General features: G+C 35.9%; 1 protein-coding gene across 6 annotated transcripts in view; it reads right to left on the bottom strand.

The window, feature by feature from the left end:
- Positions 1-21,906, bottom strand: part of DNAI3 (dynein axonemal intermediate chain 3) — a 144,341-nt gene that overhangs the window by 88,540 nt on the left and 33,895 nt on the right. For 5 of the 6 annotated variants that reach the window (XR_010341220.1, XM_064372583.1, XM_064372584.1 and 2 more), the window contains exons 9-16: positions 18,449-18,639; positions 17,267-17,391; positions 15,800-15,889; positions 14,209-14,295; positions 12,862-12,990; positions 9,150-9,223; positions 4,996-5,140; positions 2,736-2,823 (exon numbers count right to left, since the gene is read on the bottom strand). Coding sequence is in view for 5 of the 6 variants with exons in the window: in XM_064372583.1 (XP_064228653.1) it covers positions 2,736-2,823; positions 4,996-5,140; positions 9,150-9,223; positions 12,862-12,990; positions 14,209-14,295; positions 15,800-15,889; positions 17,267-17,391; positions 18,449-18,639 (929 nt within the window). In the remaining variant the exon portion in view is untranslated. The remainder of the gene's footprint in view (positions 1-2,735; positions 2,824-4,995; positions 5,141-9,149; positions 9,224-12,861; positions 12,991-14,208; positions 14,296-15,799; positions 15,890-17,266; positions 17,392-18,448; positions 18,640-21,906) is intronic. The other variant, XM_064372581.1, reaches the window with a different exon arrangement.

Raw genomic sequence — 21,906 nt, 5'->3', positions numbered from 1 at the left:
TTGCAAACTAGGAGGAAATATTTTCAAATCACATATCACTAGTCCTGAGAAAAAACTAGTATATAAAATATATTAAGAACTCTCAGAATTCGATAATAAGAAAACAAACAGGCCGGGTGCGGTGGCTCATGCCCATAATCCTAGCACTTCGGGAGGCCGACTTGGGCAGATTGCTTGAGGATAGGAGTTTAAGACCAGCCTGGCCAACATGGCAAAACCCTGACTCTACTAAAAACACAAAAATTAGCCAGGCATGGTGGCACACACCTAAAATCCCAGCTACTTGGTTGGCTGATGCATGAGAATCACTTGAACCTGGAGGCAGAGGTTGCAGTGAGCCAAGATCGTGCCACTGCACTCCAGCCCGGGTGGCAGAGTGAGACTCTGACTCAAAAATAAAAATAAAAATAAAACAAACAACCCAACTGATAAATGGGCAAAAGATTTGAACAGACACTTATCCAGGGAAGATAAAAACGTGGCAAAAAAATGTGAAAATCTGCTTGACAACTTTAGTCATTAGGTAAGTGTAAATGAGATACGACCATGTATATTTAAGAATGGTTAAACTAAAAAGATTACCCATATCAACTGTTGGCAAGGATGTGAGAAAATGGAACTCTCCATACATTGCTAGTGGGAATGTAAATGGTAAAACTAGAAAATGCCTTGGCAGTTTCTGAAAAAGTTAAACATATGCCTGCCATATAATACAACCATTCTATTCCTAGGGATGTACCCAAGAAAATATGAAGGCGTATGTCCATACAAAGACTTGTATATGAATGTTTGTAGAAGTTTTATTTGTAACAGGCCTAAGCTGTAAACAATCTAAATGTTTATCAACAGGTGAATGGATAAACAACTGCTGTATATTCATACAATGAAATGCCACTCTAATAAAAAGGATTCATTCAGACAACATGAATTAATTCTAAAATAATCATGCTGATTAAAAGAAGCCAGATTGCTGCATGTGGTGGTGCATGCTTGCAGTCCCAGCTCTTAGGAGGCTGAGACAGGAGGATAGCTTGAGCCCAGGAATTAGAGGCAGCAGTGAACTATGATCATGCCCCTGCACTCCAGCCTGGGTGATGGAGCAAGGCCCCATCTCTTAAATAAATAAAAGAGTATATACTGTATGACTTACATAAAATTCTAGATAATGCAAACAAATGCATAGTGATAGAAAGTAGATCCAATGTGGCCTGGGAGTAAGGGAGGTGCTGGAGGGAAGCTTCCCAAAGGGAATTCCTCTTTGAATAAACTTTTGGGAGTGGTGAATATGTTCATTATCTCAATTATGTTGATGGTTTCATGGGTGTGTACCTAAGTCAAAAGATATCAAATTGAAAACTTTTACAACAGGCAGTTCATTGTATGTCAATTATACCTCAGTGTGGTTGTTAAAAATGAATTTAAAAAACCCTCACACTTTAAAAAGAGGTAATGATACCCTTTCTATAAACTAGATAAAGGTAGTCACATCTTCCTGGCCACCTGTTTTCATTAGGTTAAAAAATAATACTAGCACATTTAATAAGTTACCTTTTTACAAATTACATTAACCTCTCTCAGCCTTGATTTTCTTAATTATAAAATAGTAATGGAAATTCCCAGCTTGTAGATTGTTGTGATCATTAGCATCTGTTTTTGCTCAGTATAGTATACCCAGGGCCTAGCACAAAGTAAGCAATTCATAAATATCTGTTTAATGAATGAAAGCATGTGCAATAGTAGCACAGTACCTGAGCCATGGTTGGAATGCAATACATTATAACCAATGATTGAATACAAAAGAGGAGGAAAAGAAGGAAGAGGAAGAGAGGTGGAGGAGAAAACTCATGTTAGATTACCTCTAGAATGAAGCAGGCCCTAATAGAGAAACAGCATGCAATTGTTTAATAATGCTTTGAAAATATCTATAAAAATTTAGTGATTCAAATTTTTTTAGCAGGAGATTTTGGGTAAATTTCACATGGCTCTAAAGTGAAATTTTGCTCAAGCTGGGTATTAGGTATATGTAATATATTTTTATTAGATATCCTATCATTTAACTGAACATTGAAAAATGTATAAATGGAAATCCTTTTGATAAGCAAATGTCTGGGAAATATTTCAATTGCTAGTTATTCTAGAACATTTTCACTATGCATTGTTCTCCAGGTGGGATATTCATGCATGCCTTTATCTTAACAGTTTTGATAGCTTATATGTACGCCCTTCAATTACTTCAACAAAGATGTGTGCGTTGAGTTGAGATAGATTTAAAAGTCAGTTTTCTTTCTTTATTCAGTTTTATCTTGGTGCCATATAAATATTATTTTAAAAAATTATATTCTAATTGAGAATGGTAATTTGTTTCTTGATACTTTATAACTTATTTTGCTAGACTTCAGATGTGTTCCATTCCATGGCATTATTATTTGAGCACGTAACATATTCATTAAGTGGACTTCATTTTCTTTTAATGTAATGAGTTTCTGAAGACACATAAATGTGCTCAATAAATATTTGTGAAGCTGAAATGAACTGAATCTTTTTTGTGTATAGGCAGTTTTAATGTGTTGGCAATAGCTACTATTGCCATTATAAAGTTCCACATTGGAGGGTTTGATGATCTGTATTCCTTTTACAAATTAGACTATCCTAGTGGCAACTCACATTAGTCATAATCAGCTACTAACACTCAAACTAGTAAAAAAAATTTTTTTTAAGTAAGCAAAGGCAGCTACCTTCTGTTTTGTAAAGAAGATGGTCTTCATTCAGGCTTATTCTGGTTGGGCAGTAGTCTAAACTTGTTTCACCCTTGGACAGCCTTATCTTTTGAGAGAACATATAGGAAAGATTATTTCCACATATCCAGAAATTATCCTTGGGTAATTTATTCTTTCCTTTCCCTTCTGCTCCCAGATTGAAGGAAACCCACCTCCTTTTTTTCCTTCCTTTGTCCCTCAAATTTCTAGTTGCTTTTCTCCCCGGAGAGCACCTAAACCACATTTCTAAACACAGCCACAGAAAGGAGTTTGTCTGGAGACACATTTCCACATCCCAAATTCTCATGTGTCATTTTCCTTCTGAAGAAAATGTCTTATATGGTATTCCATAATACATCCTTAGTAGTTTTAGTATAAAATAATAACTTGTTACCCTGTTCCCTAAATTTTCGGTTAAATGAAACTCCAGAAAGTTGGGCAGGGACCTTGCATCTGCTTGGCCACCTCCAAGCCCTCTCAGGAACACATGCCCTGGAGTTCGAGAAGTGGCCCTGGGCCTGCACTGCATCCTGGTGGCTGGAAAGAGAAACTGTCACACTTCACAGTTTTCCCTCACAGCTCCCTCAGCCCCTTCTCCGTCAGGATGTTTGTTCACATGCTACGCAATTATTTTTAGATGAGTTTGGGGTTATTTGTTTGAACTCTTCATAGCTCAGTAGATCCTACCCACAGTCTTCCAAATTTATAATCTCTTTCCAATTCTTTCCCAGTTACCTCAGCAATATTCTTATTCCTCCAAGTTCTCTCTTCCATTGGAAGCAAATATAAAATAATGTAATTCTTGTGATACTTATAAATCAGAAGGAAAGTGTTAAGCTTAAAATTAAAACTAGACATTCTAAAGAAAGATGGCCACCAACATTTGAAGTCCATTTATATTTTCCACACATATCTCATCCATAGCCATATTTTTCTCAAATTAAAACTGCTTTTCTTCAAGCTCTGCTGTGCGACATAAATACAAACAACTTCTCATTCAATTAATTTTCAGTTCTGTTTGGTCATAGGTATTATCAAGCTTTCTGTGCTCTAATATCCCAAAAACATATAGAAGGAACAATATTGGTTGCTTCTACTGATAGGTAAAATATGCAGAATTTTGGCTATAGTAGGGAGGAAAATTAGCTTTTCTGGGCTAACTTGAGCACCAACCAATTTTCAGGCAACTGATGTGCAATGGAATAATTGTTACACAAATCATTTGGAAATTGTGGCTTGTTTACATAAGAAATATCAATCTTAAGTTCATGGTAATTTTGATTTCTGCCTGGATCTAAAAAGGCATCAAAATAACTTGGTGGGAGGAAGGGACAAAGGGTTGAAAACTACCTTTTGGGTACTATGTTCACTACTTGGATGATGGGTTCAACAGAAGCCCAAACCCCTGTTACACAAATCATTTGGAAATTGTGGCTTGTTTACATAAGAAATATCAATCTTAAGTTCATGGTAATTTTGATTTCTGCCTGGATCTAAAAAGGCATCAAAATAACTTGGTGGGAGGAAGGGAAAAAGGGTTGAAAACTACCTTTTGGGTACTATGTTCACTACTTGGATGATGGGTTCAACAGAAGCCCAAACCCCAGCATTATACAACATAACCATGGGACAAACCTGCACGTGTACCCCCTGAATATTAATAATAAAATAACTAAAAATAATTAAAATATAAAAATAAATAATTTTAAAAATAATTAAAATATCTTAGATGAGTTTGGGGTTGTTTGAACTATTCATAGCTCAGTAGATCCTACCCCAGTCCCCCAAATTTATAATCTTCTCTTTCCAATTCTTTTATTATTATTTCTTAAAAATAATAATTAAAAAATAGTGAAAGCTTAAAGCTCTCCCAGGAACTCTGAAACCTATCATTGTTATTGGCACAATCAGATAGAACAACTGAAATGTTTTTCTGCTCCCTTTTTCTGTATATCACAAACATCAGCTACATTAGCAACCATATACTTCTTCATTTTCAACTTTTCACAGTAAATCTGTGTAAATCATTATACAATATATACAATGTCATGTATCAATTAAAAAAAAAACTAAAAAAACCTCAATCAAGGAATTTATTGGTTGAATAAACACAAATTGTACACTCTAGTGTTAATTTGAGCTGCTCTACTTTTAGAGAGTGTGTGTATATGTATGTCTATGCATGCAAAGTAAATAGCATATTATGCAAACAGGATGGACTAAACCCCACATTACTTACCTTACTGAGAGGTTTCCAGGAGAGATCCAGATGCAAAAAAGTAGATGGTACATCAAAAGGAATTTCAATACTTTCTTCCTTCTTTTTCTCTGTTGTTTGAGGGGTTAAAGGTTTCTGTGGTCTAATATCCCAAAAACATATTGTGCTAAAAAGAAAGTTTATATTTTATTTTTTTATTAAGTACAAACAAGAAGTGCCTCAGGACTATCATTACTGCTGCTACATATTAGCATTGTGACCATGGCTATATTTTAAAGTATCTGAAACTAAGATTTTTATGAAATTAGATAGCTTTGTACTTTATATTTTAGAGAATGAAACTGTTTATTGGGTTAACAACCTCCCTCATCTTGGGACTAATACTATATATGAGAATTGAGTTTGAAATTGGTGCAATCAGTACATTTGATAAATAAATTTGAATTCTGCCCTCTGCCCCTACTTTTTGACTATTATAAATAATGCTGCCAGTGAACATGTGTGTATGTTTGCATTTCTCTTGGGTGTATCTAGGACTGGAATTGCTGGGTTAAATGGTAACTCTGTGTTTAATCTTTTGAGGAACTGCCAGATTGTTTTCCAAAGCAACTGCACCATTTTTATATTCTGTCGGCAATGTGCAATCACTCTAATTTATCCACATCTCTGCAAGTTCATCAGCATTTGTTGCTTTTTGTCTTTTGATTATAGCCATCCTAGTAGGTATGAAGTTGTATTTCATCAAAAGTAGTTTTGACTTGCATTTGTGCTTTTGATACAGTATTTAAGAAATCACCCCTCAATTCAAAGTTATGAAGACACGTGACTGAGTTTTCTAGTTTTAGCTCTTACATTTAGGTCATTATTCCATTTTAAATGTTTGTATATGGGGTGAGGTAGGAATCCAACTTTATATTTTGCACGTGGATATCTAGTTGTCCCAGCACCATTTGTTGAAAAGATTATCTTTATCCACTGAACTGTCTTGGCATCCTTGTTGAAAATCAGTTGGCCAAAGACGTATAGGTTCATTTCTGGACGTATAGGTTCTATTTCACTGATCTATGTGACTGTCCTTATACTAGTTCTAATACATCAGTCTCTATTACCATAGCTTTGTAGAAAGTTTAGAAATCTGGAAGTGTGAGTCTTCCAACTTTTTCTTCCTTGACAAGATTGTTTCGGCTATTCTAGGTCTCATTATGGTTTTGATTTGCATTTCCCTGATAGCTAATGATATTGAGCATCTTTTTATGTGCTTACTGATTATCTGTTTATCGTCTTTGGAGAAATATCTACCGAGAACCTTTGTTCACTTTTTAATTGGGTCATCTGTGTTTTTATTGTTGCATGGTAAGTGTTCTATATATTCTGAATACAACTCTTTTATCAGATATATAATTTGTAAATATTTTTTCCCATTCTGTGGTTGCTTTTTCAATTTCTTGTAATGACTTTGGAATCTCAAAATGTTTAATTTTGATAAAGTCCAATTTATTTATATTTTTCTTTTGTTGCTTATGCTTTTGGCGTTTTGTCAAAGTGACATAATCTTAAAAGTAATACAGTGAAAATAACATACACAGAGTTGGATATAATGTGCTTGGTACACAGTAGGCACTCAACAAGACAAGTGTTATTTATCCTTATTCCTTCTTCCTCAAAGATTAATTCTAAAAATCAAATGAGACAATATATCTTAAAACTTTTTTAGAAGTTCCACACATATACAGAGTGCACCAAAAATAATACTCTGTATATACAAAACTTTATAAAGAATGTTCACATACACTATCCCATTTGATTTTCATAATTAACCTGTGAGGAATATGTTTCTGATAATGAAACTACAACACATTATAATGATACTTATATTAATTATGTGTATTTAATATTAATTATTTACACTAGTCTGAAATTATATTCTTTGTATCATTTACGTAAAAATATATAATGAAAATGGCTAAAATATGCCATATTAGCTCCATAATTTCTATCACTAAAGTTATATATAATCTGATAAATTTAGAATAGATTAAATAACTTAGATGTATAAGTATTAAATAGCAACTCAGATAAGACTAACAAAATTTTAAATATAATTTAATCAATATAAATTATTCATTTAAATAACAGATACATGGTTAAAATTAATAAAAATATTAATCATTTTTATATTGTCAAATCGATTTCTTGAGAAAACACCCCAAGTGACATATTAAGATCTGTTTTTAAACATGCTTATGGTTGGTTTAAAAATGTTTTTTAAAATGATATTGCTCTTCTTAAATCTCATAGCATTAATTAGCATCATTCATGATATGGCTTTGCTAAATACACATAGCATCAGTTCAACTTTCTATATAAATCAGTTATACATTCTTAATTAATGAAAATTTATTTTGTTATATTCTATATTATACTTAGCATGGCTGAAGTATAAAGGTTAGGACTAGTGGACTTTTCCAGGTAACTGAAAGCTTTTCTAAAAGCACAACTTTATTTTTTACTTTAATAATTTTTGGAGGAAATATTTCCAGAATATTCCCATATTTACATAGTAATCATATAAAATAATAATTTAACCAGCTAGCCTTCTTCCTTCCTTTCAAACTCAAGGGCCATCATTATACAGAACAACTCAGGACCCACGTCAATATATTTTTAAATGTTCTCCCAGTATAGTTTTACATTCTGTTGTTTACAATCAACATTATAGCACAGGTGTTTCCCTATGAAATCATAATATAATGTAATTTAATTGTTCCATGATATTTCATATGGCCCTATGGATGATGTATTGTCTTTGCCTGGTGGACAACTTCCCCCTTTTCTTTGGCAAGAGCATTCTAGTGGTTCTTTGGGGAACCGCCCCATTCTCCATTGCTGCAATCAGGTTGGGACTGTCACTCAAGGTTGTCTGTCATTTCTTCCCTGGCCCAAGGGATAGATTCATGATACAATGGGAGTCAAGCAAACCTCTCCCAGTTACTTTGAATCTTGAGCAACAGAACACAATAACTGGCACTGATCCATGCAGGGAAAAGTGGCTGGCCATTTGTTTCTGCTACCCAAATCCCTGGGGCTGTTTCCAAGGCCCAAGTCAGCTCTTCCTTCGATTCAGGAACATACTTACTAGCTACAATATGGGACATTCAGTACTGTTATGTATAACTCATTCTAATTTAGTCAGCTATAGGTGAAATATGAATTTGCCTTCAAAGCCTCATATTTTCTTTTCTTTGTTTTTGTTTTTTGAGATGGAGTTTCGCTCTTGTTGCCCAGGCTGGAGTGCAATGGTGCAATCTCGCAGAGCTTCATATTTTCTTTCTTTAAATATTTTACAGGGTTGTTGCAAATATAAAAATAGTTAACATATTAAAGCACCCAGTAGAGTATTGGTATAAATATCCAATACATTTATTTTCAATAAATGTATTTCTTCCCTTAAGTTAGCCACTGTCAATTTTCATTGCCTATAGTAACAGAATCTTCCCCAATACATGCTCACAGGATTAATCATGTCTCCCTCACCCCTGGCCTGTGGCTGTTGCTAACATCACTTGTGGCTTCTCCTGCCACTCCACAGCTGCTTCTGTGGCTTATGGTGTAATTGTTTCCATTGGGGTCAAAGCTGTTTGGAATGGGAAAGTTTGTCCAGCATTTGGATGCTAAATAACAGTATTCGTCATATTTCCTGTTTCATTATGAATTCTTAGTTCTATAAATTGGGAGATGTAATTTTATTTAAGTAAATATTCTTCAACATAGCTACTGAGTTGTTTATAAAAACACTTTTTACAATAAAAGGTTAAAACTCTTCTACTTTTAAAAAGAAGCTTTCCCAATTAAATGTTGTAATCTTTAAAATTGTTAGATAAAACTGAATGTAAATAACATATATTACAAATTTACAAATATGAGAATGTGAAGGAGAACTATGGGTAATGCTATATAACATTATCAACCACAAGGCTTAGTTAGTTCTTTACATAATATATTTACCTCTATAAAACAATTTTTAAACCAGCAACAATCCATAACATTCTTTCATTTAGTTATATTAGATTTAATTCCTACAATAAAGATTAAGGAGAAGACACTGATTTTAGAAGCATCTAAGAAAAAACAACATGTATGAAAACACATTAGGAAATGTTTGAAATAAGACTTACCAATCTGCTGAACATGTGACAAGCTGACAGCATATTCCACTTCGATTTTCAAAGACGGAGCCCATTCTGTTAATCTATTTTTCAAAAGTGCAAGAGAAATAACATTGTTTTTCTCATAGCTATTTACCTTTTACGTTTTTTATTCTTTGTTTTAAATGTTAATAAAAGAACTATCTCAGGTTTTAAAATCAAAAACAATTCTGCAATATATTCTTGTCTAGCTTTTTGTCATGGAAACATTTTTACATAGTTTTAATTAGAAGTATATAAATTTTTATACTGAGATTTTTCACTCCACCTAATTTGAACATTTACCTATATATTCATAAATTGTTATCATTATTATTTTGAGATGGCGTCTCACTGTGTGCCCCAGGCTGGAGTGCAGTGGTGCAATCTCATTCACTGCAACCTCCGCCTCCCAGATTCAAGTGATTCTCCTGCCTCAGACTCCCGAGGAGCTGGGAATACAGGCATGTGCCACCACGCCTGGCTAAATTTTGTATTTTTAGTAGAGTAGGGGTTTCACTATGTTGGCCTGACTGGTTTGGAACTCCTGGCCTCAAGTGATATGTCCACTTTGGCCTCCCAAAGTGTTGGGATTACAGGCGTGAGCCACTGCACCTGGCCTCATAAATTATTCTAATCCTTTTATAATATACAGATCATGTACCACCATTTCATTATCCATTATTATTAGAAATGTAGGCTCTGTCAGTTTTTTGCTGAATTGTACAGTCAAACATAGGTGCTTTTATGAGGTTGTTAAGCAGGTAACATCAATGGGAAAGAGGCTAAGTGTTAAATGAAACACCAAATATAAGTGTGCCATGTCTGTTGTTAAGACCTGCCCCTGTTTTAATTACGGGCATAACTCTGCATGCACAGAGAGGATTATCAGGAGCGTCTGTGGTTCCTCAGGTCCTAGAAGGTCCAAAATTCCAACCCACTAGCTCTCAAAGGTGGCAGCAGGCTTTTAGGCATCCTGTGAAGATGCCACTCTGGAACTGAGAGGGAAATAGATGACTTTCCCCAACTCTCTAACCTCTTGATAGAACTGATGAGCAAAATAATAAACAAGGTGGGCCTTCTAGCAGCAAATGAAATTAGGTGAGAATAGGGGTGAGGAAGGTATAGGTGGCACCCTGGTCAGGTCTGCAGGCATCCAGAAGCCTGGCAACCACAAACCTGATGGACATCTCTGCAGCCTGAACCACCAACTTCCACTCATTCCAGAACCCCCATGGTGTTACCTCTCCCTCTACCAAGGCTTTTCTGCTATAATGAAGTCAGAGACATCAGAGATGTGCTTGCTCTGTGGTTTTATGTTTCAATGACTAAAAATCCAAAAACATAACAGTATTATAGAAGTTTGAAAAACAGAATATTTTAGAATCATGTATAATTCTGCCTTATATTCTCTTCCAGTCTTCCTTCATGGAAACACTTTGACATGGCTTTTTGCAAGTAATTTTGTATCTTGAGATATAAATTGGATCATTTCTTAATATGAATTCTCTAAAATTGGAATTATTGGTCAAATAGTTTGAAAATTTGGATGACTTAAGAATCACATTGACTAACTGCAGTCCAAAGTTTTATGTTGTAATCAGCAATGTGTTCTGGTTTGGCCACTTTATTCTTTTAAACATATTAATTAAATTTTTCATTTTAAAATTAAATAAATCCAGAATAGCACATTATTGTTGCCTTACTATTAAATTCTTTTACATTAGAAAGGCTGAATAATTTTCATGTTGATTTACTAATTGTTTTATTTTATATGTCTTTCGCTTATTTATCAAAAATTTTTATATTTACCATATTTGGTATAAATATTTTCCTCCATTTTGTTATTTGCTCTTTACTTTTTATTTTTTATTGATGCATAGCAGATGGACAAATTTTGGGGGTATATGTGATATACTGATACATTCATACAATGTGTAAAGATGAAATCAGGGTATTTGGGCTATCCATTACCTTAAATATTAATATTTATCTTTTCTTTATACTAGGAATAATCAAATTATTCTCTTTTAGGTATTTTGTAATTTACAATAGATTACTGTTGATTATAGTCACCCTACTCATCTATCAAACACTGGGTCTTATTTCTTCTATCTAACTGTATATTTGTACCCATTAATCTCTCTTCATCCCTCTTATTATTTAATTTACATAGAAATGGGGTTTTGCCATATTGCACAAGCTGGTCTTGAACTCCTGGTTTCAAGTGATCCTCCCACCTCGGCCTCCCAGTGTTCGGATTATAGGCATGAATGAACCACCTGCCTTGCCTCTCATTATTTTTTAATTTAGAAATTTATATGTAAATATTTTGAATCTGTCAATCATTTCTTTCTGATTTCTTTCAACATTAATCATCTTTAAAAACTATCTTCATTCCAGAAGTCTGATATTCTATTTTGATTTATTGTATTTTTCTATGATTTGTTATTTTCATTAAAATTTAAAATCATCTGAATTAATTTGCATGCATGGTGTGAGTTGAAATGGAAGTGATATGAAGTTCCTTTACTTATATTACAACTCCCATTATTATATGTAAACTTTTTATATATAACAGAAACTATTGGTTCATTATAACTTTTAAAAGTATTATTGCTTTGCATCATACATTTGAATACCTCTTACAACTGGTATAATGACAATCACCTCTTACAACTCTAATTTCTCAGAATATTCTTGATATTTCACCTGTTAATTATTCAAAGTACACAGTAGATCTTTATGCCCTTGAGAGAAACATTTGGGGAATTTGCTAGTTTCCAAATTTATAAACCCCATGCTTTGTGAGGTTATACTCAAGTAAGTATACAACTATAAAGACAAACACTAATGCAGAAGTTGGGCAGTCAGCTTTTTTTTTTCCATCTACTTCACTTTCATATTTATATCCGTAGTTTTACTTGGTTTCTCATTTTTATGTTTTTAAAAATTAAACACAGGTAAAATGAAAGGTAATTGTTTATTACTGGAGAAGAGAAAAATGTATACAAGAAAGTCTAGATTCTTTCTCCACATGTACTACTTTTGGAATAAAGTTCCAAATATCAACTTTGAAGATATGTAAAAGGATAAATTTTTCTTAACAAGTGGACCAGTTACTGTGCCATGGACATTTTTTCATAGAATCTATATACTGGAAACTAAACATATTCTTATAGTTTACAGGAAGCTTAAAGCAATTATATATTAACAGAGAAGATGGTATTATATTTTACTGCAAAATATTATAAAAGTGATACAATTTTCACCCACCAGCCTCTCAGCACACTCAATTCCAGATTGTGCCCAGCAAAATTACATGGTATGTCACAGATCTTTAGGGCTCCCTGCCCTCAAATATCTGAGATCATAAATCTTAAATTCATATATGCTAAGGGTGTAAAATAATTGCAGTTCATTTTGACACATCAAGCCCTCATCTTCTCCACTATTGTATTATACCAGTATTGACACCACCCACATTTTTTAGTTAGAAACCAATCGAGTTGAAAGATTGGCCTTATTCTTACCCCCATCTCAGATACTGGTCTGGCAACAGTAACCCAATTTTTTGACGCTTAGTTCCTGGTTATTTCACAATTTAAATGTAAATAAATTGTTGACTTGAAACACCTTCTGTTCATAAAATCTGAAAATATATAATTCAGCAGGAGAAAAATATAAGGCCATCAAGTGTCACCTCAAATGTGTCAGACAGCCAGTGTATATCTGTAATTACTTTCTTATGTCCACTCTCTATTGAAGAGACTGCACAATGTCTGATATACAATGCTTCTGTATTACTCTCTGGTTCAAGGAGAAACATAGGCTGAAAAATATTAAAAGAAAGTTAAGTGCTAATTTCAGAGGCTGATGAATGAACTCATACTTTACTCATCATTCCAATTAAACTTAACAACTTAGAGATATAGCAGTTCAAGGAAAAACAAAAATTAGTGTTTCCATATATCATATATTTAGGTAATAGGATTATCTACTTTCCCCTTCAGTTTGGTCTAAGATTCTCTCTCTCTCTCTCTCTTTTTTTTTTTTTTTTTTTTTGAGACAGATCTTGCTCTGTCGCTTAGGCTTGATGGAGTGCAGTCGCATGAACTCGGCTCACTGTAACCTCTGCCTCCTGGGTTCAAGCGATTCTCCTGCCTCTGCCTCCCTAGTAGCTGGGAACAGGCATGTGCCACCACACCCCGCTAATTTTTTTTGTACTTTAATAGAGACAGGGTTTCACTGTGTTAACCAGGATGGTCTTGATCTCTAGACTTATGATCCGCCGACCTCGGCCTCCCAAAGTGCTGGGATTACAGGTGTGAGTCATCACGCCTGGCTTCTAAGATAATATCTCTAAACTTAACAAGTATTATCGACCTACTCCATAAAGAATCAAGGAGACATCTCATTCTAGAAGGAGTATTTCTTTGTGTCTATAGAAAGCCACATCTCACCCTTCTTTGATAAGAGAATTGTTGATGTTAAGGCTAAAGAACTGGGTTGTAGCAGATGTGCAATACGGCAGGTAAGTATGGAGTTGGGAACTGAGGAATCTTCTCAACCCTCTTAACAGAATCCATAGCCTCACAAAATCATGGTGTATTATCATCAAATATGATGTAACTCCTTCATTTTATGCATGAGAAAAGCCATCCTGCTGAGGTGAGGTGGCATGCCGAAACTCATAGGACTACAGTGTACAGCTTGGGTACCCGCCCTTCTGTCTGGTGCTCTTTCAATCACCTCACTTTAGGCAGGTCACTCGGTCCCTTCATTTCATTTTTCAATAACAACAAGACAGAACTTCATATCCTTGGATAGATGGTGCAACTTGATTCATTGTGTTTTAGTCAAGGGCCCACCACATAAAGGTGATTGAGAACATGTTCACAAGCACAGGTGAAGGCTTGGGAAGTAACATTCTTTTTTTTCCTTTTTTCTCTTTCGAGTTTTTGTTAACCTTGGCAACTATATTATGTACTTTTTTCATAAACTCTTGAATGGAAGAAAACTTGCAAATGAAATGTTGTAAAAAGCTTACCTTCAGTGTGGCTTTCTTACTTCTACTATCACCTGCCTTAATGTTTTCTATGCGATCTGCATGTGCAGTGATATCCCACAGGACAATCTAAAACAGAGATAAATTTATCATAACCTTTTTAGAAAATATCTAACTGGGTCTTAATTTATTTTAACTATTGGTTTGTAGCCTGATAAGTCAATCACCTTAGGGGATAATCAAATTTAGCTTATACCTTAAGTCAGCAATTTTTAAAGCTAATATAAAAAGAACGTTTTCTTCTCTGTAAAAGTATCTTTGGCATTTTCATTTTTGTGCTTATATTAATAAATGCCAGTATTTTTTAAAATCCAAAATAAATGTCATGCAATTCCCTTTGCTTTGGGAAAAGTTCTTTCCCTGTTTTTGGAAATGTGCTGTGATTGTAGGAACAGTTGCTTGGGACCCAGGAAAAAACAGCCCATACTCCAGAATTGAGTACAAACACCTGACTGTCCAAAGAGGGCTGAGAAGTGATTATTTCCATTTAATTGAATATTATGGCCAACTCTGCATTCTTATGCATCTTGATGGCCATATTTTTTTAAAAAATCAGGATAAGGTAGATATGTAACACTAAATTAGGTTTCCAATGACTAAAAGGTATTTTAGTACACTAAAGTGTTAACAAAATGTCAGGAGTACAGAATTGTGAGTGGTTTTATTTTTATAATGTGCTTTTCTAAAATATTCTAAAACAAAGTCACATTACCTTTGTAATGAATAAAAAGGCATTTCAGGATTTGCAGGGCTTGGAGGATGGCCTCTGAGTCATTATGACCCTTAGTTATGGTTGAACAAAATTGAGGGGAAAATTTTTTTTTCCTGGTTATTTTGGTTCTGGATAAATGGATATGGAAGCTGCAGGCATTTACATTTTAACCACAAGGAAGTTTTTCAAACCACACACACAAAAATCATATACCTTTTAATGGTCAAACCCACTTAGTCACAATGAATTTAAACTGACCATAAAACAGTTTTATGATTATTTTGCTTCACTAGAGAAGTAGGATATTGGAGGATAGGATACAAATTTGGTATTAAATAACTTAAAAAGAAGATAACAAATGGTATCGAGATCTATCTATATGTGTGTGTGTGTGTGTGTGTGTGTATATATATATACACACACACACACACACACACACACATAAATTCAGTGATATATGTATGCTTTCCAGTGAATTTCTGTTTAAATTCTGGATCATCCTCTAACTCCTACTCCCAAGGAAATTTCAGAAGAGGCCTTTTTTCCAAGAGGTAGTAATACTTAGAGCTTTTGTTCTTCCATAGAATCTTATACAATATGTGGTTCCATTCCAGCAACACAAATAGACACCCAATTCTGTTTCAGTTTTGAAGCTGTTACCCTACCCCATGAACGCCTCAGAAGCTGATACCACGTGTAACACGTCTTTATAACCTGCTTCCTGGTATGGTGACTGGCACACAATTGGCATGCCGTACTTCTGCTGAATTGAATCCTTAAGTCCAAGAAGCTGTCAAATCAAAACTTATTACTGAAGGTTGTCTACATTAATACATAGCTGAAAAAAAATTCCTTAAGTACCTGCCCATTGATACAGCCTCCAGCAATGATATTAGGATCACTTGGACAGAACTTGAAGCAGAAGATGTCATCTGGGCTCTCCAGCATTAACTAAAGTAAACCCAGTAAATTCAAGAAACAGTGAAAAAACCTATTAAGATCATGGCTAGAAAATATTAAGACAGTTAAAAGTCTAATTTTATAGCTATCTATAAGCAAGGTGCATAGAGTCTATTCCCAGAGTTCTGCCTCTGGACTAAAAGCTACTTTTGTTTAATTTTCTTGTGCACATTGGCCATATGAGTGACATTGAGTATGTTCTCAAGGGGACGCAGGTATCCCCAAAACCCACCCCTCAGTGGAGACAAATTGTAGTCATTTTGGGAGCATGTGACAATGTTTATAAACAAAAAGACTATGAAATTAGTGTTCCTGAAAAGCATGGAAGGGAAGCTTTGTGAGGACAGGATCTGTGCCTGTTTTGTTGCTTGCTGAATACTGAGCCAGGCCCTCCTGGAGTGGAGAGGAGAGCTACAGGGTAGAAAGGGTAGAAAACTCTAGTGAGGGAGTGGTGATGTTGCAGCTGACAAGAAAGGGCTACAGATCTTTCCTTTTGATCTCTGGGTCTGTAATAATTAAAGTATCTAGAATCTATTACAGTAAAACTACCTTAATTCAAATGCATTAGGGAAAAGGGAAGAAGGGGAGCCTAGGGTTTATTAGGGAAAGTCTTAATTATGCAATACCTTTTAGAAACAAACTACTATTATATTTAATATACTGAAATAACTTAATCTAACACAATACAGCACCCACCCACTAGGCAGATCTCTTACTGAGCAGACAATGGAAACTAGAACCCCGTGTAGCAAACCCAGCCTTCAGCCTCATTTTATTTGAATTGCTATGCATTTTGGTTAGTTTGAGTGGGGTTTCTGTGGGTTTTGGTTTGGTTTTAGTTGAGCTATTTAAAATTGGGTGATTTCATATAAAATTCCAAATTTCTCAATTCTCTTGACAATGGGACCACCTGGCAACAAGAGGGCAGACAGCCTGGAGATGGGTGGTGCACTCTCCAAGGCCGCAGTCCCTACCACTCCCCAGTGCTCTCCCACACAGTCACCTTTATTTATTACCAGGTGATCCTTGGAATTGAGGAAATTCATGTGAAACTAAAATCTGTTTGCAATTGACCAATTAGTATTTAAGTAAAGTCCATAAAAGAGTTTGTCTTAAAAATAGTTTAAACATTCCTCTTATAAGCTTTGGAAAAAAAAAATAGCATGTTGATTTGTTCAATAAACAAATTGTAAATTTTAGTTTTGCTCAAATGGAATGATGACAAGTTCTGCATTTAAGAAAGCCTAACTTTATTAAATGTTTACAACATTAAGTGATTACGAAGTACTTTGCAATGAAAACTGCTAAAGGTACACATGAAAGTAGTCTTTGAAAATTTAGGCTATGTGGGCAACTCTCCTTAATTACCTGAGGATGTATAGGATCGGAGAAGCTCCAGAAAAGAATCAGTGATGGCTGCAGCAATAATTTTCCAGAAAAGTAAACTCTGTCTTCAAAAGAAAGTCGCACGGCCACTGACACAGCTATTAGCCCTGGTTGAAACACATGTAGAAATTAAAGTTGGTAGCAACTATACATGGAAAGATGTGGCCTTTGCTTTTCTACACAGCCACTCTTCATTTTCACTTTGTCCACAGGAGAATAAGAGTTTTCTTAGAGCTCTGCTGTCTAATGTGGTTGCCGCTGGTTACATGTCACTTATTTAGCACTTGAAATCTGGCTGGTCCAAACTGACATGTACTATTAGTATAAAATATACAGGAGACTCAGAAGATTTTGGAAGAAAAGAAAAGCTTGTTTTGTTTCTTTTTTTGTGAGAAAAGGGCTGGTGGAGGGTGAAAGGAGGAAGAGGACAAAGACCGCTCTCCATGTTTCCACCTTCGCACATCCCTACCTACCTCCCTCTTTAAAGGAGGCGCATTTCCTCTCTGGTCCAATAACCAGAAAGGCAGTGTTCGGAGGAATAAATTTAGCCATTGAGAGCAACAGGCCCAAGTCAAACCCAGACTCTGCCTTGTGCCATCTGGGTGACCTGGGCAACTCACTTCCCTGAATTGAGCTTTGGTCCTTTTGTTGTGAAACAGAGATAATGACATGTGTGTGTCCTTCAGGGTTGCTGGGAGGACACACAACAGTGAAGGCATGGAAAGCAGTGGCAGGTACCTAGCGAGCACTCAGCAAATGGAAGGTGTTTTATTGACATTGAGCTAGTTTGCAATTTTACATATGAAAGCAACAAACAATTTCTTTCTTTTTTTTTTTTTTAGACAGAGTCTCGCTCTGGCACCCAGGCTGGAGTGCAACGGCATGCTCTTGGCTCATCGCCCCAGGTTCAAGCGATTCTCCTGCCTCAACCTCCCTGGTAGCTGGGATTACAGGTGAGCAGCACCATGCTTGGCTAATTTTTGTATTTTTAGTAGAGATAGAGTTTCACCATGTTGGTCAGGTTGGTCTCGAACTCCTGACCTTGTGATCCACCTGCCTTGGCCTCCCAAAGTGCTGGGATTACAGGCTTGAGCCACCATGCTGGGCTGCAACGGACAATTTCAATGTTATCACAAAAGGAAATCCCCATCATTTCCATCTCACCATAGATAGTTGGATGCCATGAGACACAGGTAATCATTTTCTCCGTTGGGCTATGAAGGTCGGTAAAGGACTGGTACTCTTTCAGGTGGGTATCAGTCTTGTCCCCAAAGGTGCCTTCTTCTTCTGCGAGGTATTTCCAGTCATCAGTAAATGTGTTCATGATTTCATTTTGCTGCAGGGCTATTTCAACACTAATTTGTAAAAATAAAAAAGCAATTAAGATATTGGATTTTAGTATCCAATGATGTGACTATCTTAGCAACTCCTCCTACCTTCATTTATACTGAATAAAAATAATAATTCTCAATTATGTTTGGTAATAATGATTAACCTCGTGAAATAAATGACTTAAGAGAAAAAAAATCATGGTGCATGTTACTCAGAACTTCTAGCAACTTCATGATCTGCCTCAGTTTCCAAGCCAAGGCTGCACTCTCTCCAGGCCAATGCCTGAGCTGCAGGGATGGCTGGTCCTGGCCAGTCCTCCTTGTGCAGCACTCCCACATCAGACATCTTTGCTCTGGAGCTCCCACTGGGTAGGCTGAGAATCTGTCTGATGCTCTACTTTTCTGGTCCTGTGTCCCCCTCCTTTATTTTTCATAGTGTAATCCTCAGTAAACCTCTGCCTCTAATGTGACGTCATTTGCTTCCTGGAAAGCCCTAACTGTCACAAATGGCAATTTTCTTAGGCATGTTCTATACTAAATGATCACTTACCCTAAATAGGATAGCCCTAATACATATGTAATTCAAAACATCAAATAAGAGATTCTGAACAAGGGAAGATTTGGAGTTTAGAAGAGTCTGTGTGTGTGTGTGTGTGTGTGTGTGCGCGCGCGCGCGTGTGTATGTGTGTAGTTTTAGTTGTCACAATGCCTAGGAGGTGCTACTGTGCTTAATTCCATTTCCAAACCTCCTGCAATGCATGAGACAATTCCCAAAATGAAAAGTCATCCTGCTAAAAATACTAATATCGCTCCTTTAAGATACCATCTGAGTGCTAGGATCATTTGTTAATAGTAGTCTAGGGACCTTGGTTTGACAGGCTCCTGTCTTAAAATAATTACTATGATGGTTATTATCCCCTTTTATGCTTAGGTCTGAAAGCTCTGTATACTCCGAAAGTCGATTAGAACCCTCCCACAATTAGAATGCCACCCAAGGTTTTACCCTAATGATCAAAACTATAAACGTCTTGGTTTTATATAGGTGTGCTAAGCTGAAAAAGTGGTTCTCAATTATGAATTTCTTAAAATAAGAAAAATCCCTTTATATAGTTAAACAGTAAACATAAATACTCCCAAAATATAAAAAAGGGTACCATTTTATGCCCCTGTCATTGATCATTACACTATCAGTCACTGCCTAATTGAGTTCTCCCTTGGTTAAATTCTTCTTGTATTTCATCTTTCAAAATAGACACCTTTCCTAAGACCTGGCCACTTAAAGTGTGGTCCAGTTTCCAGTAGAAGCATTAGTAAGCATTTTCCAGATCATATTTATTTCTGATGAAGCCTAAATGAGAAAGGAATTCTCAGGAGAGAAATTAAAGATGTGACTTTCTGGCTTTCTGATTTTTCCTCCTCAGCCAGAATGGGGAAGTAATTCACAAGGAAGAATTAAAGACAGCACCTTTCTTCTGGTTTCTGATTTCTTGCTTTCCTGGAACCATGTGGCTCCTGAGAGTAATGAATTGGAGGTTGGCAAAACTGTGGTCTAGGAATTTTAACCCCGAAAGGAAGCTTTCTTAGTTGTTTGTGAATCCCCCTGAAGTTCCGTTCTCTCATCTGATGTCATTGCCTTTTTTTTTTTTTTTTAGCAAATAATGCTTCCCTTAAGTTTGTTTTAGATAAAATTCTATGAGAAAGAAATTGCTCATTTCTAAAAGGGCTTTCTTCCAGAACAAAATCAGGTGTATACTAATTAAAAACTTTTGAATAAACCTTAAGCAGTTTTAAAGCTGGAAATTAGTTTGCAGTGACATAAACAAGGGTTTCTTAATTACTCTTGGCCAATGCTATTATAATTCCCGTGCCAATTTTCCTCTTTCTTCTTCTTTTTTTTTTGAGACAGAGTTTCACTCTTGTTACCCAGGCTGGAGCGCAATGGCGCGATCTCGGCTCACCGCAACCTCTGCCTCCTGGGTTCAAGCAATTCTCCTGCTTCAGCCTCCCGAGTAGCTGGGACTACAGGCACGCGCCACTATGCCCAGCTAATTTTTTGTATTTTTTAGTAGAGACGAAGTTTCACCTTGTTGACCAGGATGGTCTTGATATCTTGACCTCGTGATCCACCCGCCTCGGCCTCCCAAAGTGCTGGGATTATAGGCGTGAGTCACCGCGCCCGGCCTCTTTCTTCTTATAGATCTGGCTTCTCCTTCCCACATCTCAAGAAGGGAATTATAAAGCTGTCCACTATTCTTTTCTTTATAAGCATGGCAATTGAGAGGGAAGAATAAAAGCCCAGGTCTAAAGCTAATATACAATGTTATTTTGAACAATTCTTTTTATTTCCTCAAGATCTAGTTTTCTCTGGATATTGATTATATATAAACAACCTTCTTATTTTTAATATTCCTACAGGAAAAATTGTAATGACTACTTAATTTTGATATGGGGGAAAAACTCAGGTTTTCATGTTTCTATCTCATTGCCCACATAAGAAAAATTATAGCATGCTTCCTGTGACGGAGTGGCAAATAATGTTCTCTCTCAATCATTAACTGAATTTTTGAGCCAGAGTCTCTCTAGGTATAGGTAACAACTTTGAAAGTTGTTTGAATTTTCAGGATATCTAATCCAGTCTGAAAGAACCAATGATGTTTTTTAAAAATAAAAAAGCTTAACTTGGGCTATATATGAAGTTGACTACCACATTGTTAATTTTGGAAAGAAATGGAAACCAGCCTCTTGAGTATAACTGGCAGACATGTCCTCCATTGGATCCACTTCTCTAAACTCTAGTATTAGCTTGATGAGAATTTGTCAAGCTGTTTCTCTTGTTTAGAAGCCCCAGAGTCCTAGTAGTAGCTTAGGGGGCATTTTGAAGATGCTTCTCTTTCAAAGCCAGTAAGAGTGCAGGAACACAGGAATTGGTGATAAGAGTGAAATGTCCAAAAAGACACTTGAATTAAATTCAGTGAAATGTCCAAAAAGACACTTAAATTAAAATTCGTCTACATTTTTGCAAATACTTAATGACATCCACAGCATTCTCCTCATCCTATAAAAGTTAGTGAAGGGCCCAGTGCAGTTGCTCACGCCTGTAATCCCAGCACTTTGGGAGGACAAGGCAGGTGGATCGCCTGAGGTCAGGAGTTCAAGACCAGCCTGGCCAATATGGTGAAACCCTGTCTCTACTAAAAATACAAAAAATTAGCTAGGCATGGTGGTATGTGCCTATAGCCCCAGCTGCTTGGGCGGCTGAGGCAGGAGAATTGCTTGAACCCAGGAGGCGGA

The sequence above is a fragment of the Aotus nancymaae genome, unplaced genomic scaffold, assembly GCF_030222135.1.
Source record: "Aotus nancymaae isolate 86718 unplaced genomic scaffold, 86718_ANA_hifiasm-v0.15.2.pri h1tg000007l, whole genome shotgun sequence".
Classification (NCBI taxonomy): domain Eukaryota; kingdom Metazoa; phylum Chordata; class Mammalia; order Primates; family Aotidae; genus Aotus; species Aotus nancymaae.
The sequence above is the reverse complement of the archived record's forward strand: the minus strand, read 5'-3'. Positions and strand labels throughout refer to the sequence as shown.